Source organism: Bos taurus, chromosome X, assembly GCF_002263795.3.
Source record: "Bos taurus isolate L1 Dominette 01449 registration number 42190680 breed Hereford chromosome X, ARS-UCD2.0, whole genome shotgun sequence".
In the NCBI taxonomy this organism is placed as follows: domain Eukaryota; kingdom Metazoa; phylum Chordata; class Mammalia; order Artiodactyla; family Bovidae; genus Bos; species Bos taurus.
The window spans coordinates 89573949-89597390 of NC_037357.1; the positions used below are offsets into that span (position 1 = coordinate 89573949).

Sequence of the window (23442 nt, forward strand, 5' to 3'; positions counted from 1 at the left end):
TAATAAGAGAACAGACTCTGTATGATTTCAAAACCTTTAGACCATGAAATTTTTGCACCTTGTTTGCTGTCCCTGGATATGTTCCAGTGTCTCCTACTTTACAGTCTAGGTGAACTTGAGTAGAATTTGTATCCTACTGTTGTGTGAACATTGTATAAATCTTAATTATATTCAATCAGTTCACAGTGCTTTTCAGGTTGACAATATTCTACTTGTCTATATATTCATTCTATTAATTTTTCAGTTCAGTTGCTCAGTTGTGTCCGACTCTTTGTGACCTCATGGACTGCAGCACGCCAGGCCTCCCTGTCCATCACCAACTCCCAGAGCTTGCTCAAACTCATGACCATTGACTCAGCAATGCCATCCAACCATCTCATCCTCTGTCATCCCTCTCATCTCCTGCCTTCAATTTTCACAGAATCAGGGTCTTTTCCAAAGAGTCAGTTCTTCTCATCAGTTGGCCAAAGTATTGGAGCTTCACATCAGGTGGCCAAAATATTGATTTTTGAGAGTTTGATATTGAAACACCAACTGAAAATCCTAATATATTTAGGCTAAAAAAGTAATTGCAATATATTTTGGAACTTTATGTAACCTTGTTCTGTATTTTCCAAGTCGCTGGTAAATGTGTTATCATATTTTCATAATTTAAAAAACTGAAAATTAAAAAAAAGTATTCCTCTTAGACTAAGACAGTTCCCTCTTATTCTTAATTTCCTGAGTATTTTTATCATCAATGGATGTTTATGTTTACATTGCAATTTAAAATTATTTACAGGTTTACTGATACATTGTTGACATATAACACTGTGTGAGCTTAAGGGATACAACATGATGATTTCATACATGTATGTACTGTGAAGTGATTACCACCATAAGGTCAGTTAACACCTCCATTTTATGTATGTACAATGTGTATGTGTGTGTGTTGAGATTGTAGCCCACCAGGCTCCTCTGTCCATGGAATTCTCTAGGCAAGAATACTGGACTGGGTTGCCAGGCGATTCTCCAGGGGATCTTCCCCACCCAGGGATTGAACCCAGCTCTCCGGCATTGCAGGTCGATTCTTTACCATCTGAGCCCGAGTAGAATGTTACATTCTGTTAAGTCCTTTTTCTGAATTATATTAGCATTCTCCTGCAGCTACAACAAATTACCACATGCTTGGCTTAGTACAACACAATTTTGTTATCTTACCATTCTGGAGGTCAGAAGTGTGAAATGGGTTTTAACAGGGCCAAAGTCAACGTGTCCACAGTGTTATGTTCCTCTGAGGCTACTAGGGAAGAATCTGTCCCATGCCTTTCCTGTTAGAGGCCACCTCTACTCCTTGGATCCTGCCCCTTTCTCCATGTTCAAAGGCAGCAGCCTAGCATCTTCCAGCTTCCCTCCTCTCTGACCTCTGCTTCTGACATCACATCTCCTACTCTTCAGTCTCATTTTCCTGCCACCCCTTATAAATAGGACCTTTGTGATTACATTGGTCCACCCAGATCATCCAGGATAATCTCCACATCTCAAGATCCTCAACTTAATGACATCTGCAGAGTATTTTCTGCCATGTAAAGTAACATATTCACAGGCTACGGAGATTACTGCACTTGGGTGCCATTGTTCTGCCTAGGATGTGCATCATTTGAGATGATGGCATGGCTCTCTTTTGGAGAGATTAATATGCTTGATTTCATATATTGATTTCCAAATATTCAAGAGGACTTTCACTCTGAGAGTTACCCCATTTGGTCAGAAAGTTTCTTTTATGTCTGTTGTTTTTTTACTAACCTTTTGTTACAAATGTTTGTGTCTATCTTCTTGAGGAATATTGGTTTGCAGTTATATTTTCTTGTAATGTCTTGGTCTGGTTTTGGTATAGGGATAGTTTGGTATAAGGATCATAGCTTCAGAGAGAGAACTGCCAAGTGTCACATTCTCTTCATTTTTCTGACAGGATTGTATAAATTGGTGCTATTTCTTCCTGAAATGGTCCATAGACCAGACCAGCGAGGCCAACTGTGCCTGGAGTTTCCTTTGTGGGAAGATTTTAGCCAAAAATTCCATTTCTTTAAGAGATATAAGGATACTAAGGTATTCTCTGTCTTCTTGAGTGTGCTTTGAAAAACTGTGTCTTTCTAACAATTGGTTGTGTTTTTTTTTTTTTTTCTATGTTGTCTTTCTATTACAGTTTTTCTAATTAGCCCCTTACTGTCATTTTAGCATTTTTGCACTCTGAAGTCATGTCCATTCTGTGGCTTCTTACACTGGCCACTTGTGTCTTAGTGACTTTCTTTTCTTGATTAGTCTACATCCAGTTTACACATTGTATAAATGTTTTGAATGGATCAGCTGCTGACTCCATTGTATTTTCTCTATGACTTCTTTGTTTTCCATTTCATTGCTATCTTTATTGTTTCCTTCTACTTCCTCTCAGATTAATTTTGACTTCTTTTGGAGGCATCTCAGTTTTGTAGTTCCTTGATGTTAGCCCTTTCCTCTTTCTAAATATAATCACGCAAAGAGCAAATTTCTCTCTAACCAAGGCTTTAACTTAATCACACCAAAGTTGATATGTTGTGTTTACATTTCCCTTTAGTTGATAATACTTTCAGATTTCCCTAGTGTCTCTCTGATCGTGTGTTATTTTGAAATCTTTGTTAAATTACAAAGTCTGGGGATTCTCTAGAAAACTTCTTGCTATGAATTTCTCGATTGATTCCACTGTGCCCAGAGGACTTCCTCTACATGACTTTAATCCTTCTTAATTGATGGAGTATTGTTTTCTAATCCGATGAGAGGCTCTTTCTTGGTGCACGTCCCACGTGCCTTTGAAGAGGATGTGTTTTCTGCTGCTATTGAGAGGAATGTACTATAATTAGGTCTAAGTAGTTGAGAATGTTGTTAAAGTTCTCTTTATAACTACTGGCCTTCTGCCTACTTACTCTACCAAAATCTCAGAAAAAATGTTTGAATGTCCCAAATGTTAAATGCATTTGTCTATCTAGATCTCTTTCAAGTTCAGTCTGTTTTCCCTTTATGTAATTTAAAGTTCAATTGTCCAGTGCATTGAGGACTGTTGTGTTTTCCTGAGTAATTAGCCCTTTTCCCCCCGTTATTAAATATGCTTATTTATCACTGATTAGTACTCCTGATCCTACAATCGACCTTATCCTTTATCATACCCTCTCATTTTGTCTTACAGTTTACCGTTACATATGGCCTATTTTTTCCAACCCTTTTCCATTTAACCTGCCTCTGTCGCTAAACTAAAATGAGTTTCTATTTAACAACAAATTATGGAATCGTGCACCTATTCTATCTAGAAATCTCAACCTTTTACTTGGAAAGTTCAGGATATTTACATATAGTTTAAGTAGAAATAGTATTGGCTTTAAATCTGTCATCTTATTTCAAGTCAATTTCTTTCCCTCTTTTCTTTCTTTCCTTCATTCCTCCTTTTCTTTCTCTCTCTTTCTTCTACCCTTCTTTCTTTCCATATTTCCTTCAGTTTTTCCTTTCTTCCTTTCACCCAATTCCCTTGCCATCTTCTGTACTGCTGATGTAGTTCTCAGTATTCCATTTTAATGTACATATTTATTACGTATTCCTTTTGTTTTATATGTAAGTGGTTCCTGTAGAGAATACGCTATATATATTTAAATGTAGACTTTTCACTTTCAAAGAATAAGATTCTTTACCCACACCAACACCTTTATTTTTATGATCCTGTCCATTTGCTTTTGTTTCCAAACAATTCTTAAAACATATATTATATCCCAGATAATGCATTGTTATTGCTCTTGGAAACATTCAGTTGCCTTAATCTTTTAGAAACCATTCCCCTCCCAGTCCCCCACATATTTAGCATCGGTATAGATGTTTGCCCCTTTGTGTTGATCCGTGCTCATATTTGACGTGGTTTTCATTTATCCTAAATAAATACATTCGGTATTTTCTATGGTGCAGGCCACTGCTGGAGAATTATGAAAGCTTTTTGTTTGTTTGTTCATTGAAGGACTGTTTTATCATTATTTCTTTAACTTTATTTTTAAATTAATGTTTGGTGGCGTCATCATCTTCTGGACATCCAATTTTAGGAATTTTAGCACTTCTGAACCTTCTTGTAACCACCATCACAATCAGTATACAGAACATTTCTGCAACCCTCAAGACGTCCCCAGTGCTATCCTTTTGCAGCCATGCTCTACTCCCACACTTAACCAAGGCACCACCAATTTGCTGTCTGTGACAATACACATTTGTCTTTTCAAGACCATCCTACGTATCAAGCCATTTAAAAGTAACTTGAGGCTGGCTTCTATCACTCAGCGTAATATTACTGAGTTTCATCCACATTGTTGACTGTATCAATAGTTCTTTCCTTTCTAGGGCTGAATAGTATTCAACAATATGAAAATGAGGACTTCCCTGGTGGCTCAGACGGTAAAGCGTCTGTCTACAATGCGGGAGACCTGGGTTCGATCCCTGGGTCGGGAAGATCCCCTGCAGAAGGAAATGGCAAGCCACTCCAGTACTATTGCCTGGAAAATCCCATGGACAGAGGAGCCTGTTGGCTACACTCCATGGGGTCGCAAAGAGTCGGATACGACTGAGCGACTTCACTTTCCTTTCCAAAATGAAAATGATGCACTTTGCTGAAGGACATTTGTTTGGGTTGTTGCTCTGTTTTGTTGATTATGAACACAGCTATTGCTATAACATTCCTGAACAGGGTTTGTGTGCACTCACGTTAAACTTCCCTAGGGGAAGTACTTTCGGGTGAAGTTGCTGGTCACGTGGCTAAGCATAAGTTTAACTTCATGAGAAGCAATAAATCTCTGTCCACAGTGCCTGTGCCACCCTGCATTCCCACCAGTAACCTGTGGCCAGTCCCCTCGCTGCCCATCCTTAGCATCATTTGGTATTGTCTGATGTTTTCTTGTTTGTTTCTTTGTTCATTTTGCTTAGTTTTGTTGTGTTTTGGCAATTTTAAGATAGGAAGACTGGTATTTCACCTTAGTTTTAATTTGCACTTGCCTGAGAGCCCGGGAAGTTGAACATACGTTCGTTCACGTGCTCAGTTGCCCCTGTGTATTCTTTTCATTGAAGTATCTCTTCAAATATTTTTTCCACTATTTTCTTTCTGTTGACTTTTGACTTTTCTTTATATGTTCTGGATACAAGACTTTTGTTGGCTATGTAATTTTAAAATACATTCTCCCAGCCTGTGATTTGTCTTCTCAAACTCCTGACATTATCTTTCACAGAGGAAGGCATTTTTTTTTGTTTGTTTTGTTTTTTTTTTTTGTTGTTTTTTTTTTTGGAGTCATAGCTAAAACATTGTTGCCAAACTCGAGGCTGAAGATTGTGTGTTATTTTCTTTTAAATGTCTCACAGTTTCATGCTCCTGGTTTATATCTAAGATTCATTTTTAGTGGGTTTTAGGATAAGGTATGAGGCTCTCTTTCAGATGGACATCCCATTCTTCACACATATATTCTGATAAGACAATTCTTTCTTCATTCAGTCGCTTTTGCAACTTTGTCCAGAACGAATTGGCTATATTTGAAGAAGCTAGTTCTGGAGTCTTCCCTCTGATTTATTTATTCGTGTGTCTGTTCCTTCACCATTGTCACACTGACTTTTGTTTACTGTAGTTTTATAAGGATTATTATTATTATTATTATTATTTTTTGCTTGGAGCCCCCTTTATAAGATTTTTTATTAATTGTTATTGGAGGATGGTTGTTTTACAATTTTTGTGTTAGGGTTTGCTGTATAGCAAAGGGAATCTGCCATATGTATATACATATCCCCTCTTTTTTTGGATTTCCTTCACATTTATGCCAGCAGAGAATTAAGTAGAGTTCCCTGTGTGATATAGTAGGTTCTCATTAGTTATCTGTCTTATGCAGTGTAGAGTATGTGTGTTAATCCCAATCTTCCAATCATCCCTGTGGATATCTATATGTTTGTTCTCTGCCTCTGTATCTCTATTTCTGCTTTGCAAATAAGTTCATCTGGTCATGTCTCTAGATTCCACACATAAGTGCTATTATAAGATAATCTGTTTTTCTCTTTCTGACTTTCTTCACCCAGTACGACAGTCTCTAGGTCCATCCACGTCTCTGAAAGTGGCCCAGTTATGTTCATTTTTATGGCTGAGTAATACTTCACTGTATATATGGATCACCTCTTCTCTACCCATTCCTCTGTCGATAGACATTTAGGTTCCTATTGTAAGTATTGTGGCAATGAACACTGGGGTGCATGTATCTTTTGGAATCATGCTGTTCTCGGGGGGTATATGCCCAGGAATGGGAGTGCTGGGTCTCATAGTAGTTCTACTTTTAGTTTTTAAGGAACATCCCTATTGTTCTCCATGTGGCTGCACCAATTTGCATTCCCATCAACAGGGTAGGAGAGTGTCCTTTTCTCCCCAGTACTACAATGTTTATGATCGGTAGATTTTTAGATGTTGGCCATCCTGACCAGTGTGAAAGTGATACCTGATTGTTGTTTTGAAGGGCTTTCCTGGTGGCACAGTGGTAAAGAATCCGTCGGCCAATGCATGAGACACGGGTTTGATCCCTGGGTTGGGAAGCTCCCCTGGAGAAGGAAAAGGCAATGTACTACGGCATGCTTGCCTGGGAAATCCTGTGGACAGAGGAGCCTGGTGGGCTACAGTCCATGGGGTCGCAGTGTTAGACATGATTGAGTGATTGAGCAACAACAGATATTTTGATAATGGTCATTCTGGTATGAGGTTATACACCCATTGTTGTTTTGCTTTGCATTTCTCTACTAATTAGTGAAGTTCAGCATCTCTTCCTGTGTTTGTTGGCCATCTGTATGTCTTCTTTGGAGAAATGTTTACTTAGGTATTTGGCCCATTTTTTGATTGGATTGTTTGTTTCTCTTTTTATACATTGAGCTACACGAGCTGTTTGTATATTTAAAAGATGAATCCCTGGTCGGTTGCCACGTTTACACATATTTTCTCCCGTTCTGTGGGTTGTCTCTTTGTCTTGTTTATGGTTGCCTTTGCCTTTTGATTTAATTAGGTCCCATTTGCTCATTTTTGTTTTTGTTTTCATTACTCTAGGTGGTGGGTCATAAAAGATCTTCCCTGTGATATGTCAGAGAGAGTTCTGCCTATGTTTGCTTCTAAGAGTCTTTTTATAATTTACTTGAAACAATATTTCTTTTCTTTTTTTTCCCCCACTGCTCAGGGCCTTAGTTGCAGCATGTGGGAACTTAGCTGTGGAATGTGACATCTAGTTCCCTTACCGGGGGACAAACCCTGGTCCACTCCAATGGGAGCATGGAGTCTTAGCCCCTGGACCACTAGGGAAGTCGCTCCTCTAAGAGTTTATAGTGTCTGAGCTTACATTTAAGTCTTTAATCCATTTTGAGTTTATTTTTGTGTATGGTTTTAGGGAGTGTTCTAATTTCATTCTTTTTGAATTAATTTTTTATTGAAGGATAATTGCTTTACAGAATTTTGCTGTTTTCACATGTAGCTGTGCAGTTATCCGAGCACCGCTTATTAAAGAGGCTGTCTTTTCTCCATTGTGTATTTTCACCTCTCTGTCAAAGATTAGGTGACCATAGGTGCGTGGGTTTATCTCTGGGCTTTCTATCCTGTTCCACTGATCTTTATTTCTGTTTAAGTGACAGTACCATACTTTCTTGATAACTGTCGCTTTGTAGTGTAGTCTGAAGTCAGGAAGGTTGATTGCTCTAGCTCTATTTTTCATTCTAAAGATTCTGTTGGCTATTTGGGGGTCTTTCATGTTTTGTGGAAAATGTAAAATTTTTTCTTCTAATCAGTGAAAAATGTCATTGGTAATTTGATAGGGATTTCATTGAATCAGTAACTTGCTTTGGGTTAAATAGTCATTTTCACAATATTGATTCTTCCAGTCCAAGAACATTGTGTGTGTGTGTGTGTATGAGAAAAAGTGAAGTCGCTCAGTCGTATCTGACTCTTTGCGACCCCATGGACTGTATCCTACCAGACTTCTCTGTCCATGGCATTTTCCAGGCAAGAATACTGGAGTGGGTTGCCATTTCCTTCTCCAGGAGATCTTCCCGACCCAGGGATTGAACTCGGGTCTCCCGCATTGTAGGCAGACGCTTTCCCGTCTGACTATATCACTCCATCTGATTGTGTCTTCTTTGACTTCTTTCATCAGTGTCTTATAGTTCTAATGAGCACAGGTCTTTGACTTTTTAGGCAGGTTTATTCCTAGGTATCTTATTCTTTCCGTTGCAGTGGTAAATGAGATTGTATTCCTGATTTGTATTTCTCATCTTTCATTGTTAATGTGCAGGAATGCAAGCAATTTCTGTGTGGGTTAGTACGTTTTAAATGAGATAATATGACTCCTTCCATTTTATTCTTCCTTTCACAGTGTTTGGGTTAGTTTAGTTTCTTTTGCTTTTTTCATAAGCTTTAGAATCAACTTGTCTACACCTGCTAAACTTGCTGCCAGGGTTTTATTAGACTTGCATTAAATCTATAGATAAATTGAGGGGAGAACATTCATCTTTTCTGTGGTAAACATGCCAATCCATGATCGTGGCATGTTCTTCTATTTACTTAGGCTATTTTCAATTTCTTTGTTCACTGTTTTGCGGTTTACGGCATACAAATACCGTGTGTCATTTGTTAGATTCACGACGCAGAATCGCCGGTATTTGTGAGTGGTACGTGGTAGCACTCTCTTCAGTTTCATTTTCCGACACTTCTTTGCTAGGATATAGAAATGTGGTTGATTTTGTTCTAATCTTGTATCCTGCACTCTAGGTAAATTCACTCACTAGTTCTGGGAGATTGTGTGATATCTGCGTCGTTTCAACAGAGATAATCAGCTTGTGAATTGGAACAATTTTAATTTAGTCTGCTGATTTGTGCCACAGCATGGATGAATTTCCAAAGCATTGAGGCAGAGGGGAAAGCAGGCAGACCGAGAAGATTATATGTTGCACATTGATGTGTATTACAGGCTCTAGTGAAGAGCATTCTAACCTATAAGCGAAATAGAAAGGAGATCAGTGGTTGCCTAAGGCTGCACGTGGATGGTAGGGATTCACTGGGAGGGAGCAGAAGGGAACTTTATTAGGTGATGGAAATGTTCTCTTTCTTGACTGAGGTGCTAGTTACATGGTAGATTTATCAAAGGCCTTGGACCTGTACACTTAAATGGACACATTTTTTTGCTGGACAATGAAACCCCAGTACAACTGATGAAGAGAATCTTTGAGTATTTGGAGGAATTCGGGTTGCAAATAAGCAACATCCAAACCGTGGACCTCTGATAATGAAAATCTTCAGGGCTTTATCAGTCACGCAATGTTCTCTTTGTGGGCAGCAAGCAGGGGACTCTCGCCAGGCTCTGCAGTCTTCCGAAACCCGCCCACACACAGAAGAGCACAGTGTACTTTGGGCAAGAATGTGAAACTACAGCTGAGGTTGGACACCATTTCCTGGGAACAGCCTTCTGCGCTGATTCTTGCCCTTGCTGCCCTCGTCCCTCCTGCAGTCCGAACCTTGGGCCTAGGGCCCATTTCCTCCCCCGTGTTGGGGAAGGAAGGAAGAGGAGATTTGTCAGGGTGGCCTGATTCTAGGACCCCTCCTCTGCCTCCCCACTCTGGGCGCCAGGACACCACAGTGTCCTAGAGAGCTTCAGAGAGAAGCTAATTTGTAGATGTTGCCTTCCTGAAAGGTACACGATTGTCAGGATCTCAGCTCGCTCAGATTCCTGGCTAAAAGCGGCGCACTGCTCATAGTGAAGCTTCATCTTCCAATGTCTTCCTTCCTTGCTTTCAGAAGGCTCACTTTCACCTAGAGCTGATGTCTCATGCCTCCTCCATCCAGGTGGCTTCAAGTAGCCTCAAGCTTTCAGCTTAGTTCAGCTCAGTCGCTCACTCGTGTCCGACTCTTTGAGACCCCATGGACTGCAGCACACCAGGGCTCCCTGTCCATCACCAACTTCCGGAGTTTACTCAAACTCATGTCCATTGAGTGGCCATGATGGTGATGGTGTCCATCCAACCATCTCATCCTCTGTCGTCCCCTTCTCCCGCTTTCAATCTTTCCCAGCATCGGGGTCTTTTCAAATGAGTCAGCTCTTCGCATCAGGTGGCCCAAGGATTGGAGTTTCAGCTTCAGCATTAGTCCTTTCAATGAATATTCAGGACTGATTTCCTTTAGGATGGACTGGTTGGATCTCCTTGCAGTCCAAGGGACTCTCAAGAGTCTTCTCCAACACCACAGTTCAAAAGCATCAGTTCTCCTGAGCTCAGCTTTCTTTATAGTCCACCTCTCACATCCATACATGACTACTGGAAAAACCATAGCCTTGACTACATGGACCTTTGCTGGCAAAGTAATATCTCTGCTGTATAATACGCTGTCTACGTTGGTCATAACTTCTCTTCCGAGGAGTAAGCGTCTTTTAATTTCATGGCTGCAGTCGCCATCTGCAGTGATTTTGGAGCCCCCCAAAATAAAGTCTGTCACTGTTTCCACTGTTTCCCCATCTATTTGCCATGAAGTGATGGGACCGGATGCCATGATCTTAGTGTTCGGAATGTTGAGCTTGAGGCCAACTTTTTCACTCCCCTCTTTCACTTTCATCAAGAGGCTCTTTAGTTCTTCTTCGCTTTCTGCCATAAGGGTGGTGTCATCGGCATATCTGAGGTTATTGATATTTCTCCCGGCAATCTTGATTCCAGCTTGTGCTTCATCCAGCCCAGCGTTTCTCATGATGTACTCTGCATATAAGTTAAATAAGCAGGGTGACGATATACAAGCCTTGACGTACTCCTTTCCCTATTTGCTACCAGTCTGTTGTTCCATGGCCAGTTCTAACTATTGCTTCCTGACCTGTATACAGATTTCTCAAGAGGCAGGTCAGGTGGTCTGGTATGCCCACCTCTTTAAGAATTTCCACAGTTTGTGGTGATCCACACAGTCAAAGCCTTTGGCATAGTCAATGAAGCAGAAATAGATGTTTTTCTGGAACTCTCTTGCTTTTTCCACGAACCAACGGATGGATCCCTCCTGTTTTCCAGGGGCCTCGTACAAATGAAGACTTCTCTGGACAGTGTACGGGAGTTCATTGGCTCCACACTCCCCTCAGCTCTTAGCATCCACTGCCTTTTGCATCTTCGACTTTCATGTGTTCATTGGGAATGTACACCCCTTTTCACTTCTCGAAATTTTTAACCCCTGGAAAGTCGACTGTCTCAAAATAAATTGAATGTGTTTGCTTAACCGCACACTAGGGCAACTGGCCTGGAAAGGGACTGTTGTGTCCCCCTCAGGTGTGAGAGTCCATTTCTGACCAGGATGTTGAAGTGTTGGCCTCTCCAGGCCGCAGGAGTGAGGATGTGCCAGGAGGTTGGTGGGCAGTGGCAGGCCTCAAAAGCCTAGGGTGACCCTCAGGGGCAGGGAGGCCACGAGGGGTGGGGTTCTGGCTCAATGAAGGGATTTGGAATGCTGTATATGTTTCCTGGGCGATCAGGAGGGGGGGGTGTTTGCAGAGAGGTGTGAGAGGTGGGGGTGTCCCCGCATGGCACTCACTGGGACTCCCTCAAAGGCAGTGGCAACAGACTGCAGTGGTCAGAGCACACATTTGGGCTCAAAGCATCCTGGGTTCCAGTCCCAGCACTGCCACTTCCTGGATGTGGGACTCAGGGCAAGTGTCTTCCCTCTCAGAGCCTCAGGGTCCCCGTCCATGGAATGTGCCTGATCATCTGCTCCCTTGAGGCTATCTGGTGATTGACATCAAGGCCATGCCAGCCATTGCATGCGAATCGTCAGGAACCGGACACAAGTGAATCAATCGGTGAATGCTTGTCCATCAACAAGTGTCTGAGGAGTCAGAGGGCACAGGCCTGGGCTGGGGAGAGATCTGTGGGAGCTGCCAAGGTGCATGTACACCTCCGCCAAGGCCCTGGCGCATAGTAGGTCCTCAGAAAACACTGGCTGAGACCTGTTGTGGCCTTTGTGGTGGGGGACCCCGTGGAAGGGCTGACGCTGGGGGTGGCAGGGAGGTCTGCCTTGGTCTCATGTCTGCCCTGCGGTTGAAGGTCGGCCACCTCTGCGGTGCCAATCGTCAGTTTCTGGGGGACTCAGGGTCTGTCCCCGATCCCTGGGACCCGCCTTCCTCCTTGCTCCTGAGGCTGCCTCTCTGCTCACTTCCTCACTCCCCACCCGGCTCTCAGCACTGCCCCCTGCACGGTGTGGAGGGGCAGGAGCCAGGTGAAGATATCCATAGGGAAGGGGTTGGAAGGAGAGAGAGGCGCAAGCCTGGAGGCCCGGAGAGGCGGTGACTTCCCCAGCATCCTGCCTCTGAGAGCTGCTCTCGCCTCCTTTCCAGATGAGCTGCCTTATCTCAGGTGCCTGCGGTGCACAGTGCTCCCACTCACACCTACGGCTTGTGGTGAGTGCCCCGACCTCGTCCATGAGAAGGCAGGTACCTACTGAGTGCACAGTAGGGTCCTGGGAGGTCCCAGGTTGAGGGAGCCAGAAATAGTCCAGTGTCATTCATCACGCCAGAGCGGGGTTCCCCAAATCCCGACCATCAACCGGATACCTGCACCTGGGAGGGGACTGAATCTCTGTCAGAATCACAGAGTGTCCACGGGGCGAGGCATCAGCCCAGCAGCCAGGGAGGCAGACAGCAAAGCACCAACAAACAAGGCAGAAACCCACGTGAAGCCTGTCTTTAAGGGAGGGGTACACACAGAGCCTGCCTCCTGCGGGTACGGCCCAGGCCATCACTCAGAAGGGTTGCGCTAGTGGTGGACTCCTGCTGCCTGCTTGGAATTCTTACTCATTTTTGAGCCAAGTGATGGGTGTTTTTGCTTTCCACTGGGTCTGGAACATGATGCAGCTGGGTCTGGGTCAGGATGCAGGTCTGGTTGAGGGAGTGGAACCTGTTCTTGGGGCAAAGAGGCAAGCAATGGGTGGCTGGGCAGGTGGGCTGCGGTCTTTACACTACTCTCTCTTTCCTCTTAACCTGGAGCCTTGTCCTCCAAGCTGTGGACATCACTGAGATACCCAGAAAAGCCCCAGATGGCCCCTTCCTGCTACAGAATCCTTCCCAGAGTTCCAAAGTGTCTCTGCCCTCACTGTCGTCTGCCTGGGGAATGAAAATTTAGCCTCAGCCCTCTCAGGGATCACACAGCCCTTGAAGACTCAGGGACCTAGGCTGACCTTGGCCTCACTGGGAGAGCCCTGCTTCCATGGAGAAGTACCCTGGAGCCTCCCAAAGAGTCTCGGGTCATGGTCATGGGCAATGGGCTGTCCAGGTCTACCTGCAGCTTTCTCCCATGAAACAGGCTGTCTTGCCTATGATGGTTTCTGCTCTACCTGCTGGAGGTGTGAGGATGTCACCGTGAGGCCTACCTCGCTGTCCTTAGGACTCGGGAAGAGGCATGAGGTCCTACAATTGTGTGGCTGATGAGGGAAGGAATCCTGGACAGCGACTCCAGAGATGGGGAGGGGCAGGTAGGTCCTGGGGGATGTCTGTGGAGCCTGTGCCTTGGTGGGAGGGACAGTGGCACCAGCTCACAGCCCTCCACCCCACCCTTGCTCCTGTGAACCGCCCCTGTGTTTGACTGGGCACACGGTGTAGGAGATCATGATGCTGGGGACCAGAGCCTTTGGAAACTCATGGTTGCCCCCCCTCAGGGGCATCTCTGCCCTTCCCAGCACCGGACCCACCCACACCTGCCTGTCTTTTAGGCAGAGGCGGCCCCCGCCTGTCCCCGAGGGCCTGATCCTTGGGCTGCTCAGAGCCACACCTGCCCAGGAAAAAGAGGAAACAACCGACTGATTTCACAACTTTAATGTAACACAGATACCCAAAACACGACAGCACGAGAAAAGCACACAATGAAAGCAGGAAGGGCATAGAGTGTGTCATCTTGCATGCCATCTTCCATGGACGGGGAGAAGCGGGCCTGGAGTGCTCTGTCGGGGACCGGGCAGCGGAGGCACTCTGGCTCGGCGGGGGACTGCCGCAGCTCCTCAGGGCTGCCTGGAACCAGGAGACACAAAAGCCAGAGTAGAGGTGTCAATGCATGTGAGGGACAGCAAGCACAGACTGAGTGTCTTGTCCCGCTCTCCTCGTTCCCCCAGGACACCCCAGGCCTGCCCCTGATATCTCCCAGCCCCTCCCCACCCCAGCCTCCAGAGTCCCGTGTAATGACCTCCAATCTTACTGAATCCAGGAGAAGAAGCTGGCACTAGTTCTGGCGGCGTTTCTGGTCCGGATGGTGGAGCTGGTGCTGGGGCCATCGAGCATGCTGGCGCTGGCCGCGCCATTGGTGCCACTGCTGACACCAGCCCTCCAGGTACCTCTCCTGTTGGCACGGTTGCTATTCAGAATGTACTGATGGTATCTGGCCCAGAAAGCGAAGGGGATCCTGGACCAGGCGTCGCCAAAATCTCCGTCCTCATCCCAGGTCAGGAGCTCCACCTGGATATCGTCCCAGCTCCACCGTCCAATCAGAGCTTCCTCCCCGATGTTCATCTGGGCCCTCATCTGGGCCCTGGCATGCTCCTCGGCCATATCCACATCCATCGTCTTGAAAGCATCATCCACAGCCTCCAAGAAATGAGCCCTCCATTCCCGGGGGTCTCGGTTCTGATACTGCGATGGAAGCACAGCAACCGTTTGCACACTTACCCTACCTCGCTCAGCACCCGCTTCCCGCCTTTCACTCGCTTAAGCGCTTTGTGAAATCATGTTAAAGACCCACACGACTGAAATCAGGCTCCCGTCATTCTGTGCCAGACCTGGGATTTCACCCCGTCCACTCCCTACAGCCTGTGAACTGGTGTCAGCGACTTGGGAACCTTGCTGGGCCTTGGCGTCCTCACTGGACAAACGGCGTCAGGAGGCCGGGACCAAGACACAAACCAGGTATGGGAAGATGCAGCCAGAACACAGGCTCTGCCTTACCTGGGCGATGAATCTCAGCACCCTCATCTTGCTGGTCTCATGGCAGGCGCGCAGACCCCAGAGAAACTCATACTCGGGTGGGCTGCTATTGGGGACCTTCTTGTATTCCAAGTACCTGTGTGAGAGAGGACAACCAACCTCTGCTCCCAGACAGGCACACCTGTGGCTGCTCCGGTGGCTCCCAGGTAGTTCCTTCCCAGCCCCGAGGCTGCAGCTCAGCTGCTGCAGGAGGTCTGCCCTGGCCCCGCAGCCCCTGCCCCCACTTCCACACCGGCTCCCAGGGTTTCTGCCTCCTAAATGGAGGGACTCACATCCCTAGGCCACTGCTCCTGCCCAGTAGACATGGGGAGGTGCAGGAGGCACGTGTAGGGTACTTGTTCAGAGGAAGGCCACGAGTTTTGTGCCCCTTGTCACAATAACCCAGATTCCTGTTGGGTCTGGTGTAAGCAGGAGCCATTTCTTCAGGCTCCATGCTCTGAGCACAACCCACCATGGGGCTTGTCCGTGACCTGACTGAACCCTGGGAGAATCCATCCTAGAAAACGACTGTATGGGAAGAAACAGTCAACCAAGAGTAGGGGACTCCACGCATACTCCCAAACATCTGTGAACGTGTGTTTGTGGGGCGGCGGATGGATGAACATGCACACGGGGCCTTTGTGAGGGCACAAGAGATCTCCAAGCACTGATGATGGGGGGAGCCTGGGCTAGAAAATCGGCAGGGCCAGGCTCCAGGCCCAGATGGGCCTTACTCCAGTCAGGGCCGTGATCAGGTTTCCACTCTCGGAGTCCCAGGCCCCTGACATGTAAAGCCGGGACACTGCCTACAGGGCAGGTGCTGAAGGAGGTGGGGGCTGTACCGTCCCACCCGGTGTTTACAGACTGCCCCTTTCCCCAGGCTTCCCTGGAATTGTCCCCTCAACCCCCACACTCGCATCCTCCCAACCCACACTCACACCAGACACCCATCCCTCTGGTGTTAAGACATGGGCCGGGGAACGGCGTCCTCAGCCAGAGCAGCACACGAGGAAGGCCTGAATGGGGGGCAGAGATACTCACTTCTGCTTCACAAAGTCCTCTGTAATGAGTTTCCTCAGATCGCCAAGGAATGGGTGCCTCACCCTGAGTGCAAGGAAAGGAATGTGTGACTAGAGAGAGTGGCAGTGCCTGGGTTGGGCAGGAGCGCTCCCAGCAGGACTGAGGGCCTCCTAGCCTGTGAGGTGTCCTCATGGACACCTGGGCTGGCAGCAGAGGCCAGGCAGCCACTTGTCAGCAGGGCCCCAGGGAGGGGCTGGATGGAGCCCCCAGCTCCGATGGTGTCTCTGAGGTCTCGTGTGGGAACAGAGAGGGGACACGGGGCAGAAGAGGGCTCGGGGTTCAGGACTATTTCCCCACGCACCCTGGTGGACCCTTGGCACTCTACCTAGTCTAGGATGCCATGCCCCACAGAGACCGCTAGGCCACTGCAATCCTGGGGCCTCCTGTGCCCAAGGACACACTGAGGAGCGGGAGCCAAGAGACCCCAAACATACCCGGGGCGCAGTCCCATCTTGCGGAGTGCCTCCCAGAGGACAGCTGTGAGGAGAGATGAGGTACAAGAGTTTAGCAGACGGAGGGAGGTGAGACGACCGGCAACCCCCCAGCTGCCTGTCCAGCCACTCACCCTCGCTGGCGCGGTTGCCGTTCATGAAGATGACACCCAGAATCACCAAGAGGAGACTCAGCCTGGGAGTATCCTTGGTCCTGAAGGCGTAGAAAGAGGGATCCTGTCCAGCAGCCATTTGCCCAGGTGACCACAGCCGGCTCACCCAACTAGCCTCTCCCACACTGCTGGGCTACAGGGCAGTTCCTCCCACTCTGTACGGCTTGCTATACCTGGTGCAGACAATTCCTGCCTCGGCCTGAGACTGAGGCCCTTCATCCATCAAACGTGGATGCTAACACCTCTTCCCAGGGCTCTGTCGAGGATGGGGTTAGGCGGGGGAGCAGACAATTGGCAACCCGGAGTCCAGAGGCACACCCTGACCTTCCCTGCCCTTTGCCCACTGCATCTGGAGCATGACTCCATTGGAGACCCCAGCCCCCCACTCTCCCCTTTCCCTGCCCCCTGCCCGAGGCCCACTCTGCCAAGCCCTGGCTGGGACCTTAGCAGAGAGAGGCGATCAAGAAGCTTGCTTTCCCAGGAAGACAGGGGCGGGGAAGGGTGGGCAGGGCTGAAACCCAGAGAGCCGCAAAGCCTCTCCCCAAGCTACTTGCCCCTGCCTGCCCTTAGCTGCTCAGCACTGCTAACTCTGGGTGGGAGCCGTGCTAGGCCCCCCAGCCCTACTTTCCCGTTTCTCGAGAGGAGGGGGCAGGCACCACCAAGGAAGACCACCGGCCTCCTGTGCTTTCTCACTTTCCCAGGAGGCGGGCTGACGAATCCCGTGTGCAGACGAGAATGTACAGGTGCTCTTCCTTGTCAATTTCCTTCAGGTGGATCCCGAACTTCTACAGTGGGGAGAAAACGGGATGTGAGATCAAACATCCAAGCTGGGTGTCCTGCAGGCGGTCATTCAATTCCCTGTTAGAACTCCTTCTTGGCGGGGAACCCCAAGCCCTGGGGGAGGAGGGAGAGGAGAGGCCATGGACGAAGTGCCCTGTGGGAGCACTGCCACTGGCTGAGACAACGGGAGCCACCTCAGGAGACCACAGGCGCTCAGAGAGCACGAGCGGGAGGAAGGAGGGGAGGAGGCTTGCAGAGGAAGCTCCCAGGTGCAGAGGCCAGGGAGGGCTTCCCTCCAGAGCATGCAGTCCAGCCCCTGGGCCTTGAGGGGATGCAGAGGGGGGAGGCGGGCAAGGGTTCCCTGCTGCTCCTGCTCCACAGAGCTGCCCCCGGCCCCACACCCACCTTTTCCAGAGTGTACGTTGCTCGTTCAATGATCTCAGGGAAGTGTTCGTCATATTCTCGGATGACATCCTTCAGCATGTCTGCAGGAGGGGAGGGGTGGGCAAAGCACCGGGGCTGAGCAGCAGCCACAGAGCTACAGCCTTTCCGTCAGCCCTGCTGAGGGGAGCACGCTCAGGACCCCACACCGTGCCAATGGAGCCATCGGCCAGGCCTGATCTGTGTGTGTGTGGTGGGGAGAGGGCATCTGGTGGGAGGCCCACAGGGCAGGGTGGTGGGAGCGGGGAAGGACAGAGTTCAGGGAGGGGGCACAGGCTGCCCACCTGAGCGCTTGATGGGGATCTTCTTGTAGTCTTTAATCATCAGATATTTCACCAACTTATTTGCCTGGAGAAGGAAGAGCGCACGGGGAGATCAAAGCGTGGGTGACCTCAAAGAACTGGCCCGCAAGGGAGGAGAGGAGGGAGATAGGGGGAAGGGCAGGCTTCCTTCTTACCCTCTCTTGCAGAAGGGTCACATTGCGGGGTGGCAAGCACAGCACATGCCTTGAGGGTACCTGGGACCTCAGGGCCATGGAGGGCCGAGGGGCCACCTGAGGCCGCGCAGTCGTCAGCAGGGGCTGCGATGCCCTCCAGGTTGGTGGGACCGCAGGAGGCTCTCTCTCCTCCTCGCCGCTCTCATATTCGTCATCCAGGTGCTTGGACTGTACCATTAGACAGAGGAGAGACTCAGGGCGACCAGGCTCCCTGAGTCGCCTGGCACACATCTTAGCCAGAGCCAGGTACTTGGAAATAAGGCTAGTAGATGACACGTGGACGACACGTGCCCAGTGCTTACTAAGTGCCAGGCACTGAGCCAACCGCTTCTCCCTCCAGGCCCGAGGGTAGGGACTACGTGGAGTAAACTTGTAAAAGTAAAAACTGGTGAACTTGGCTTGGAGAAACATGTACAAGCTGAGAGAAGAGAGAGGGGGGAGAAGAGGGAGAGGAAGGGAGGGGAGGAGGCAGAGAGCTGAGAGGGCAGAGAAAGCAGGGGAGCAAGGAGGGTGGGAGAAAGCAGGGAGGTCTCACCTTCTTTGTCCTCTTGCCTCCCATTCTGGCCCAGGGCTCCGCACTCTGCTGAGAAGTGGCAGCTGCACTCTCAGGCTCAGGGATGCTCGTGGCCATCTTGGCCTTGGCGGCAGCTGCTGCCACAACATTCTGAGGCTCCACCCAGCGAGTCTTGGCGAGAGCCTTCCCGGACTTGGTCGTCTTGGGCCGGGTGGCCGCCCCCTCCCCGGCAGAGGCTGCCTGGGTGCCCCTGGAGGCAACACTGGGGCCCTCTGTGGCAGCCTCTTGGGCCGGGGCAGGTCTCTTGGGGCGTGGGAAGGCCATGCCACTGACACCTGCCGGCTGGCTGAAATCAAAGGCGTCGTTCTGACCCAGGAAGGCTGTCTTGGGCCGGGTGGCATCCATCTCACTTGCACGCGAGGCCTGGGGGAAAGCACAGGCCGTACTAGGGCCCTCGGCCGCAGCCTCCTGGGCCTGGGAGGATGTCTGCGGCTGTGGAGACCTTGCTGGAGCCCCAGGGGCAGCCATCTCGCTATTGACTAGCATCCGGGAGCTGTGCGGAGAAGCGACGCTTGTCTCAGGGGTGGCTGCCGGAGCCTGGGCAGCAGATGTCATGGGCTGGGTATCGCCTCCTGACGCCTGGTGTGTGGCCACCGGGTGGTGGTTAGTGACCACCTGATTGTAGGTGGCACGGGCAGCAGTGGCAGCGGCCCGAGCAGCTTGGTTAGAGGCGGCGGCCCGGGCTACGTTGGCAGCACGGGCAGCCGTCTCATTGGCAAGTGTTTCTGGATCCATCCGAAATGCCTCCAGCAGAGTTCTGGCCAGCACTGGGTTTTCCAGTTCCCAGGGCTCATTCTGCAAGACCAGGGAGGGGGAGGGAGGGCAGGGCAGAGCAAGGGAGGAGAGGGGAGGGCAGGGGAGGGCAGGGCAGGGCAGGGCATGGCAGGGGAGGGGAAGGCAGATAGCTCTACACAGATAGCTCCCCTTGTGTTGGCCAGCCTCCGACCAGCCCCCAGGCCCTCCCAGCACTGCCCGCCCCCTCGCCCCCGCCCCCCGCCCCCGGCACCCCCCCCCCCCCCCCCCCCCCCCGCTGCTCCCAGTAGGAGAGGGAAGGTTGGGGCAAGCTGGGCAGTCCTTCCCCCTTCAACTCCAGCCCTCATCGGCCCCCTCCTCCCATCCTCCCTGACGTCACAAGAGAGAAGGCCCAGGGCTAGCAGGTGGCCGAGGAGGGGCCTCACCGCTAAGATGCGAAAGCCTGGACCCAAGCTCCCAAAGGCTCTGAGGATGCGGATGTCAAAGCTGGTGAGGGCGCCGTAGCCTCCGAAAGCACCAAATTCTTCATAGTCGTTGCCTTCAACCATGTCTTCCTCCCCGACTTCATCACTACCCTCGTCCATGTCTTCAACGTTGTACCCTTCAGATTCCTTGCGGTAGCTTCCCTCTGCCATGCTGGGGGTCCCAAGGAGAAGAGGGCTCAGCCTGAGAGGGATGAGGAGGCCTCTTCAGGGGGAGGGGGCGGGATCCAGCAGGAGGCGGGATCTCTCAGGAGGTGGAGGGCTGCAGTCACCGGGTTCCCAGGCAGTGTAAGGTTGGGGCGGGGGTGAGGGCTGCTGGGGTAGATTCCCTCAGAGACAGAGCCCTAGGAGAAGGACAGAGGAGGTCGGAGGAGACCCGGCACTGAAAGGGGAGTTTAGGTCACACAGGCTCCCCAGACCAGCGGCTGGATTGGAACAAGGGGTGGACTGGCGGGCTTGGGTCCAGAGAGTCCCATAAGAGATGCTTTGAGACAGGGGAAATAAAGCGCCTCGATTTAACGGCCAGGATGCTGGGGAGGAGAAGACATGAGAAGGCTCAGACAACGGGGACCGCTGGAAGCTCTGGGAAAATGAATCCCAGGGACCCTCTAAGTCGCAGTGGAGGGGATTCAGGTGATTCAGGTCTAGGCTGGGCTCATACAGGAGGGCTCAAGATGGATGGAGTGGGGTGCGGGTCGGGGGGCGGTCCTCGGACTAGGTGAGGCTCGAACTGGAAGCGCTGGAGGTCTCAAAGGCCAGGATCGCAACTCGGGGAAGGGGAGCAAAGCCGTCAGTTGGGTTGCACCGATCTCAGAATGGTTGGAGTGGGGGTGGGGCCTCCGCGCTAAGGCAGCTCAGCACGGAGCACACGCGTCTGTTAAAGGTGTTCAGATGGTGGGCTCCGGTGTTAAGCAGGGCTCGAGTCGGGGAGCCTGGGTCTGGTGGTCATGGTAGGGGGCGGCTCCTTTGTTGACCACGGGTCTAACGGGGTTCAAGTACTGCGTGCTTGGGCTTTGTTCACATCCGGGGGCGGGGGTGGGGTGGGGAGGAAGGGCACAGCGTACCCGGTTCCACTTGCCCTCTCCCGGTCCTGTCTAGGGCTGGATCCTTACCTTCCCTGGGGCTCCAATGGCGTCCGTCCTCAGCACCAGGAACCCCGCAGCCGCGCCCTCGCCTACTGCTGCCAGCACAGCAGCTCCCACCACCCCGCCCCTTTTCTCCCCGCACCCCCCACCCCCCGCGGCTGGGCAGCCTGCGCATGCGCGGACCCCTCCAGCCGGCCCGCTCTCCCAACAAAAGCCTTTTCCACCAGGTCCCCTGTGCGCATGCGGTTCCGCCAGTGGGTGGGCGGGGTGGGGTGGGGGCGTTTTCTCCCTCCCGCCAGATTCCCCTCACCGTCAACCCCTCCGCCCCCGCGACACCGACCGGGGACGCGGGCACGCACGCCCTGTGTTGCGGTTCCAACCCATCCATCACATACCCTCAGTCCCCCCACCTTTGCACAATGCTTCTCAGCCCTGCCCTCCCGCTTGCCTCTAAGCTCCTCCGGTGTGGTCTGGAGTACACTGAGCCCTGCTTCCCCAGCATGAATGACCCCTAGGTCACCAATACAGAGGTCTCTAGCCCGGTCGGTAACTGCAACAGGAGAAATGGAAATGGCGAGAGGACACCAGTTCCCTGTGTGTTCTCCACTATCCATGTCTAGAGCCCCCAGACACACTGGGAACATCCGCTTCCCCAACCACTCTTCGGGCAGCTTGTGTGTGCTGGGCATTATCTTCCTCTCACAGTAGCCCTGGGTAGTGGATGTCAGCATCCCCATTTTACAGATCAGGAAGCTGAGGCACAGACAGACGCATTGCCCTGAACTCACTCGACAAGGCCACAGAGCCAGTGAGGTGAAAATGCAGCATTTGGGCTCGGGTCTTCCTGACTCCAAAACCCGTGTTCCATTAGCACTGGCCCCGGGGATCGAGGCACCCTCCCCTCTTCAGTTGGAGCAGCAGATCCACTCCACCTCCCCTGCCCTGTGAACGTCTGTCCCAACAAACTGGGTTTCCGCTCTCTGAGACGTAAGCTCATGCTCTGCATCCCAGGGGGAACAGGTAGGGGGCCCCAGGCCCACCCCTTGCCTGCTCTGTGTGGGTCCATCCAGGTGTGCGAATTGTTCCTTGGAGTCCACTCCCCGCTCTGACTGTCAGGCCCCTTCGCTGTGAGTGGCACAAATGGGCTGTCCCTGAGGCCTTCCTGGTGCCTGCTGGAGCGGCCAGGACAATCAGGCACTTGTGTGTCTGAGTCATGGCAAGCCCTGATTCAGAGTAAATGTTTGGCCTGGTTCCTTCCATGGCTGGGGCCTGGGGCAGCTGTGGTCTTGTGGATAGAAGCTCTCGGCTGGACTTCCAAATTCCAGGGACGGAGTGCTGGGTCAGTCTGTCACTAGCTGTGTGAGCCCACTCGGGTCACTGGACATCTCTGAGCCTGGTTTCTCAATATGCAAAATGGGAAGCAAAAAGAGAACTTACTGGGGTCCCACCCAAGGGCTCACATGCTCCAGAATCACTGAAGAAAGTCCTATGCTCCCATTTCAAATTGCACCTCTTTTTTTTTTTTTTTTAAACAAACTAACATAGTGGACTTTTATATTCGTTTTTATATCAGCCTCTCTAGGACCCCTGTGTCTGAATGGAAGCTATTGCTAGGACCAGAGCTTTTACTCTCCAGTGACCAACATCAGTTCTGCCTGGCTGGATGGCTTTCCTCAGCTGTTGCATAGCAACCTTCCCTGTCAGCTAGCTGCTTGTGTCTCTCAGCCCTTCTTGTGTAACACGTTTCTGTACGACGTGACCAGACCTTAGAAGTGAAAGTCTTGACGAGCCGCTGTGCGCTAATAGAAAATGCCGTGTTCCCTTCTCATTTTGAAACTGTTTTTTTTTTTTTTTAAACAAAATCCATAGTGGACTTTTACACTTGTTTTATTTTATTTTTACTCTTATTTTTTCTTTCTTCTTTTTTTAATGGAGATGTAATTGACATTGAACATTATACTACTTGACATCTCCACGTGGGTGTCTCAAGGACTCCTCACAGTGAGTCTGTCTCACTGTGGTATTGGGATAGCCACCCCTCCCACACACTCACATTCCCCCATCTCTCTTGTTTTTAAAACTCCTGTCTTCACAATCTCAGTACATGGCACCACGATGCACACAGCTACTCACTCCAGAAAAGGGAAG

General features: G+C 50.2%; 1 protein-coding gene and 1 non-coding gene across 5 annotated transcripts; both read right to left on the reverse strand.

The window, feature by feature from the left end:
* Window positions 1–13847: 13847 nt before the first annotated feature.
* Window positions 13848–21399, reverse strand: MAGED4B (melanoma antigen family D, 4B). 4 transcript variants are annotated; one of them, XM_015461704.3, is made up of 13 exons: window positions 21322–21399; window positions 20153–20363; window positions 18936–19769; window positions 18362–18568; window positions 18189–18252; window positions 17869–17948; window positions 17377–17468; window positions 16645–16724; window positions 16514–16556; window positions 16041–16103; window positions 14982–15096; window positions 14239–14669; window positions 13848–14054 (listed from the first exon to the last, which is right to left on the reverse strand). In XM_015461704.3, the coding sequence occupies exons 2-13, from the start codon at window positions 20360–20362 to the stop codon at window positions 14045–14047; spliced, it is 2229 nt and encodes a 742-aa protein (XP_015317190.2). In that variant the 5' UTR covers window position 20363; window positions 21322–21399; the 3' UTR covers window positions 13848–14044.
* Window positions 15343–15469, reverse strand: LOC112445262 (small nucleolar RNA SNORA11). Its single transcript, XR_003033628.1, has one exon. It is a non-coding gene; the product is annotated as a small nucleolar RNA SNORA11 (small nucleolar RNA).
* Window positions 21400–23442: the final 2043 nt, after the last annotated feature.

Coding starts and splice junctions, on each gene's coding strand:
- MAGED4B (XM_015461704.3), bottom strand. CDS start 20,362: ATGGCAGAGGGAAGCTACCGCAAGGAATCTGAAGGGTACAACGTTGAA. Junction 18,569..18,935: donor GAGGCAAGAGGACAAAGAAG/GTGAGACCTCCC, acceptor CTAATGGTACAG/TCCAAGCACCTGGATGACGA. Junction 18,253..18,361: donor TGACCCTTCTGCAAGAGAGG/GTAAGAAGGAAG, acceptor TTCCTTCTCCAG/GCAAATAAGTTGGTGAAATA.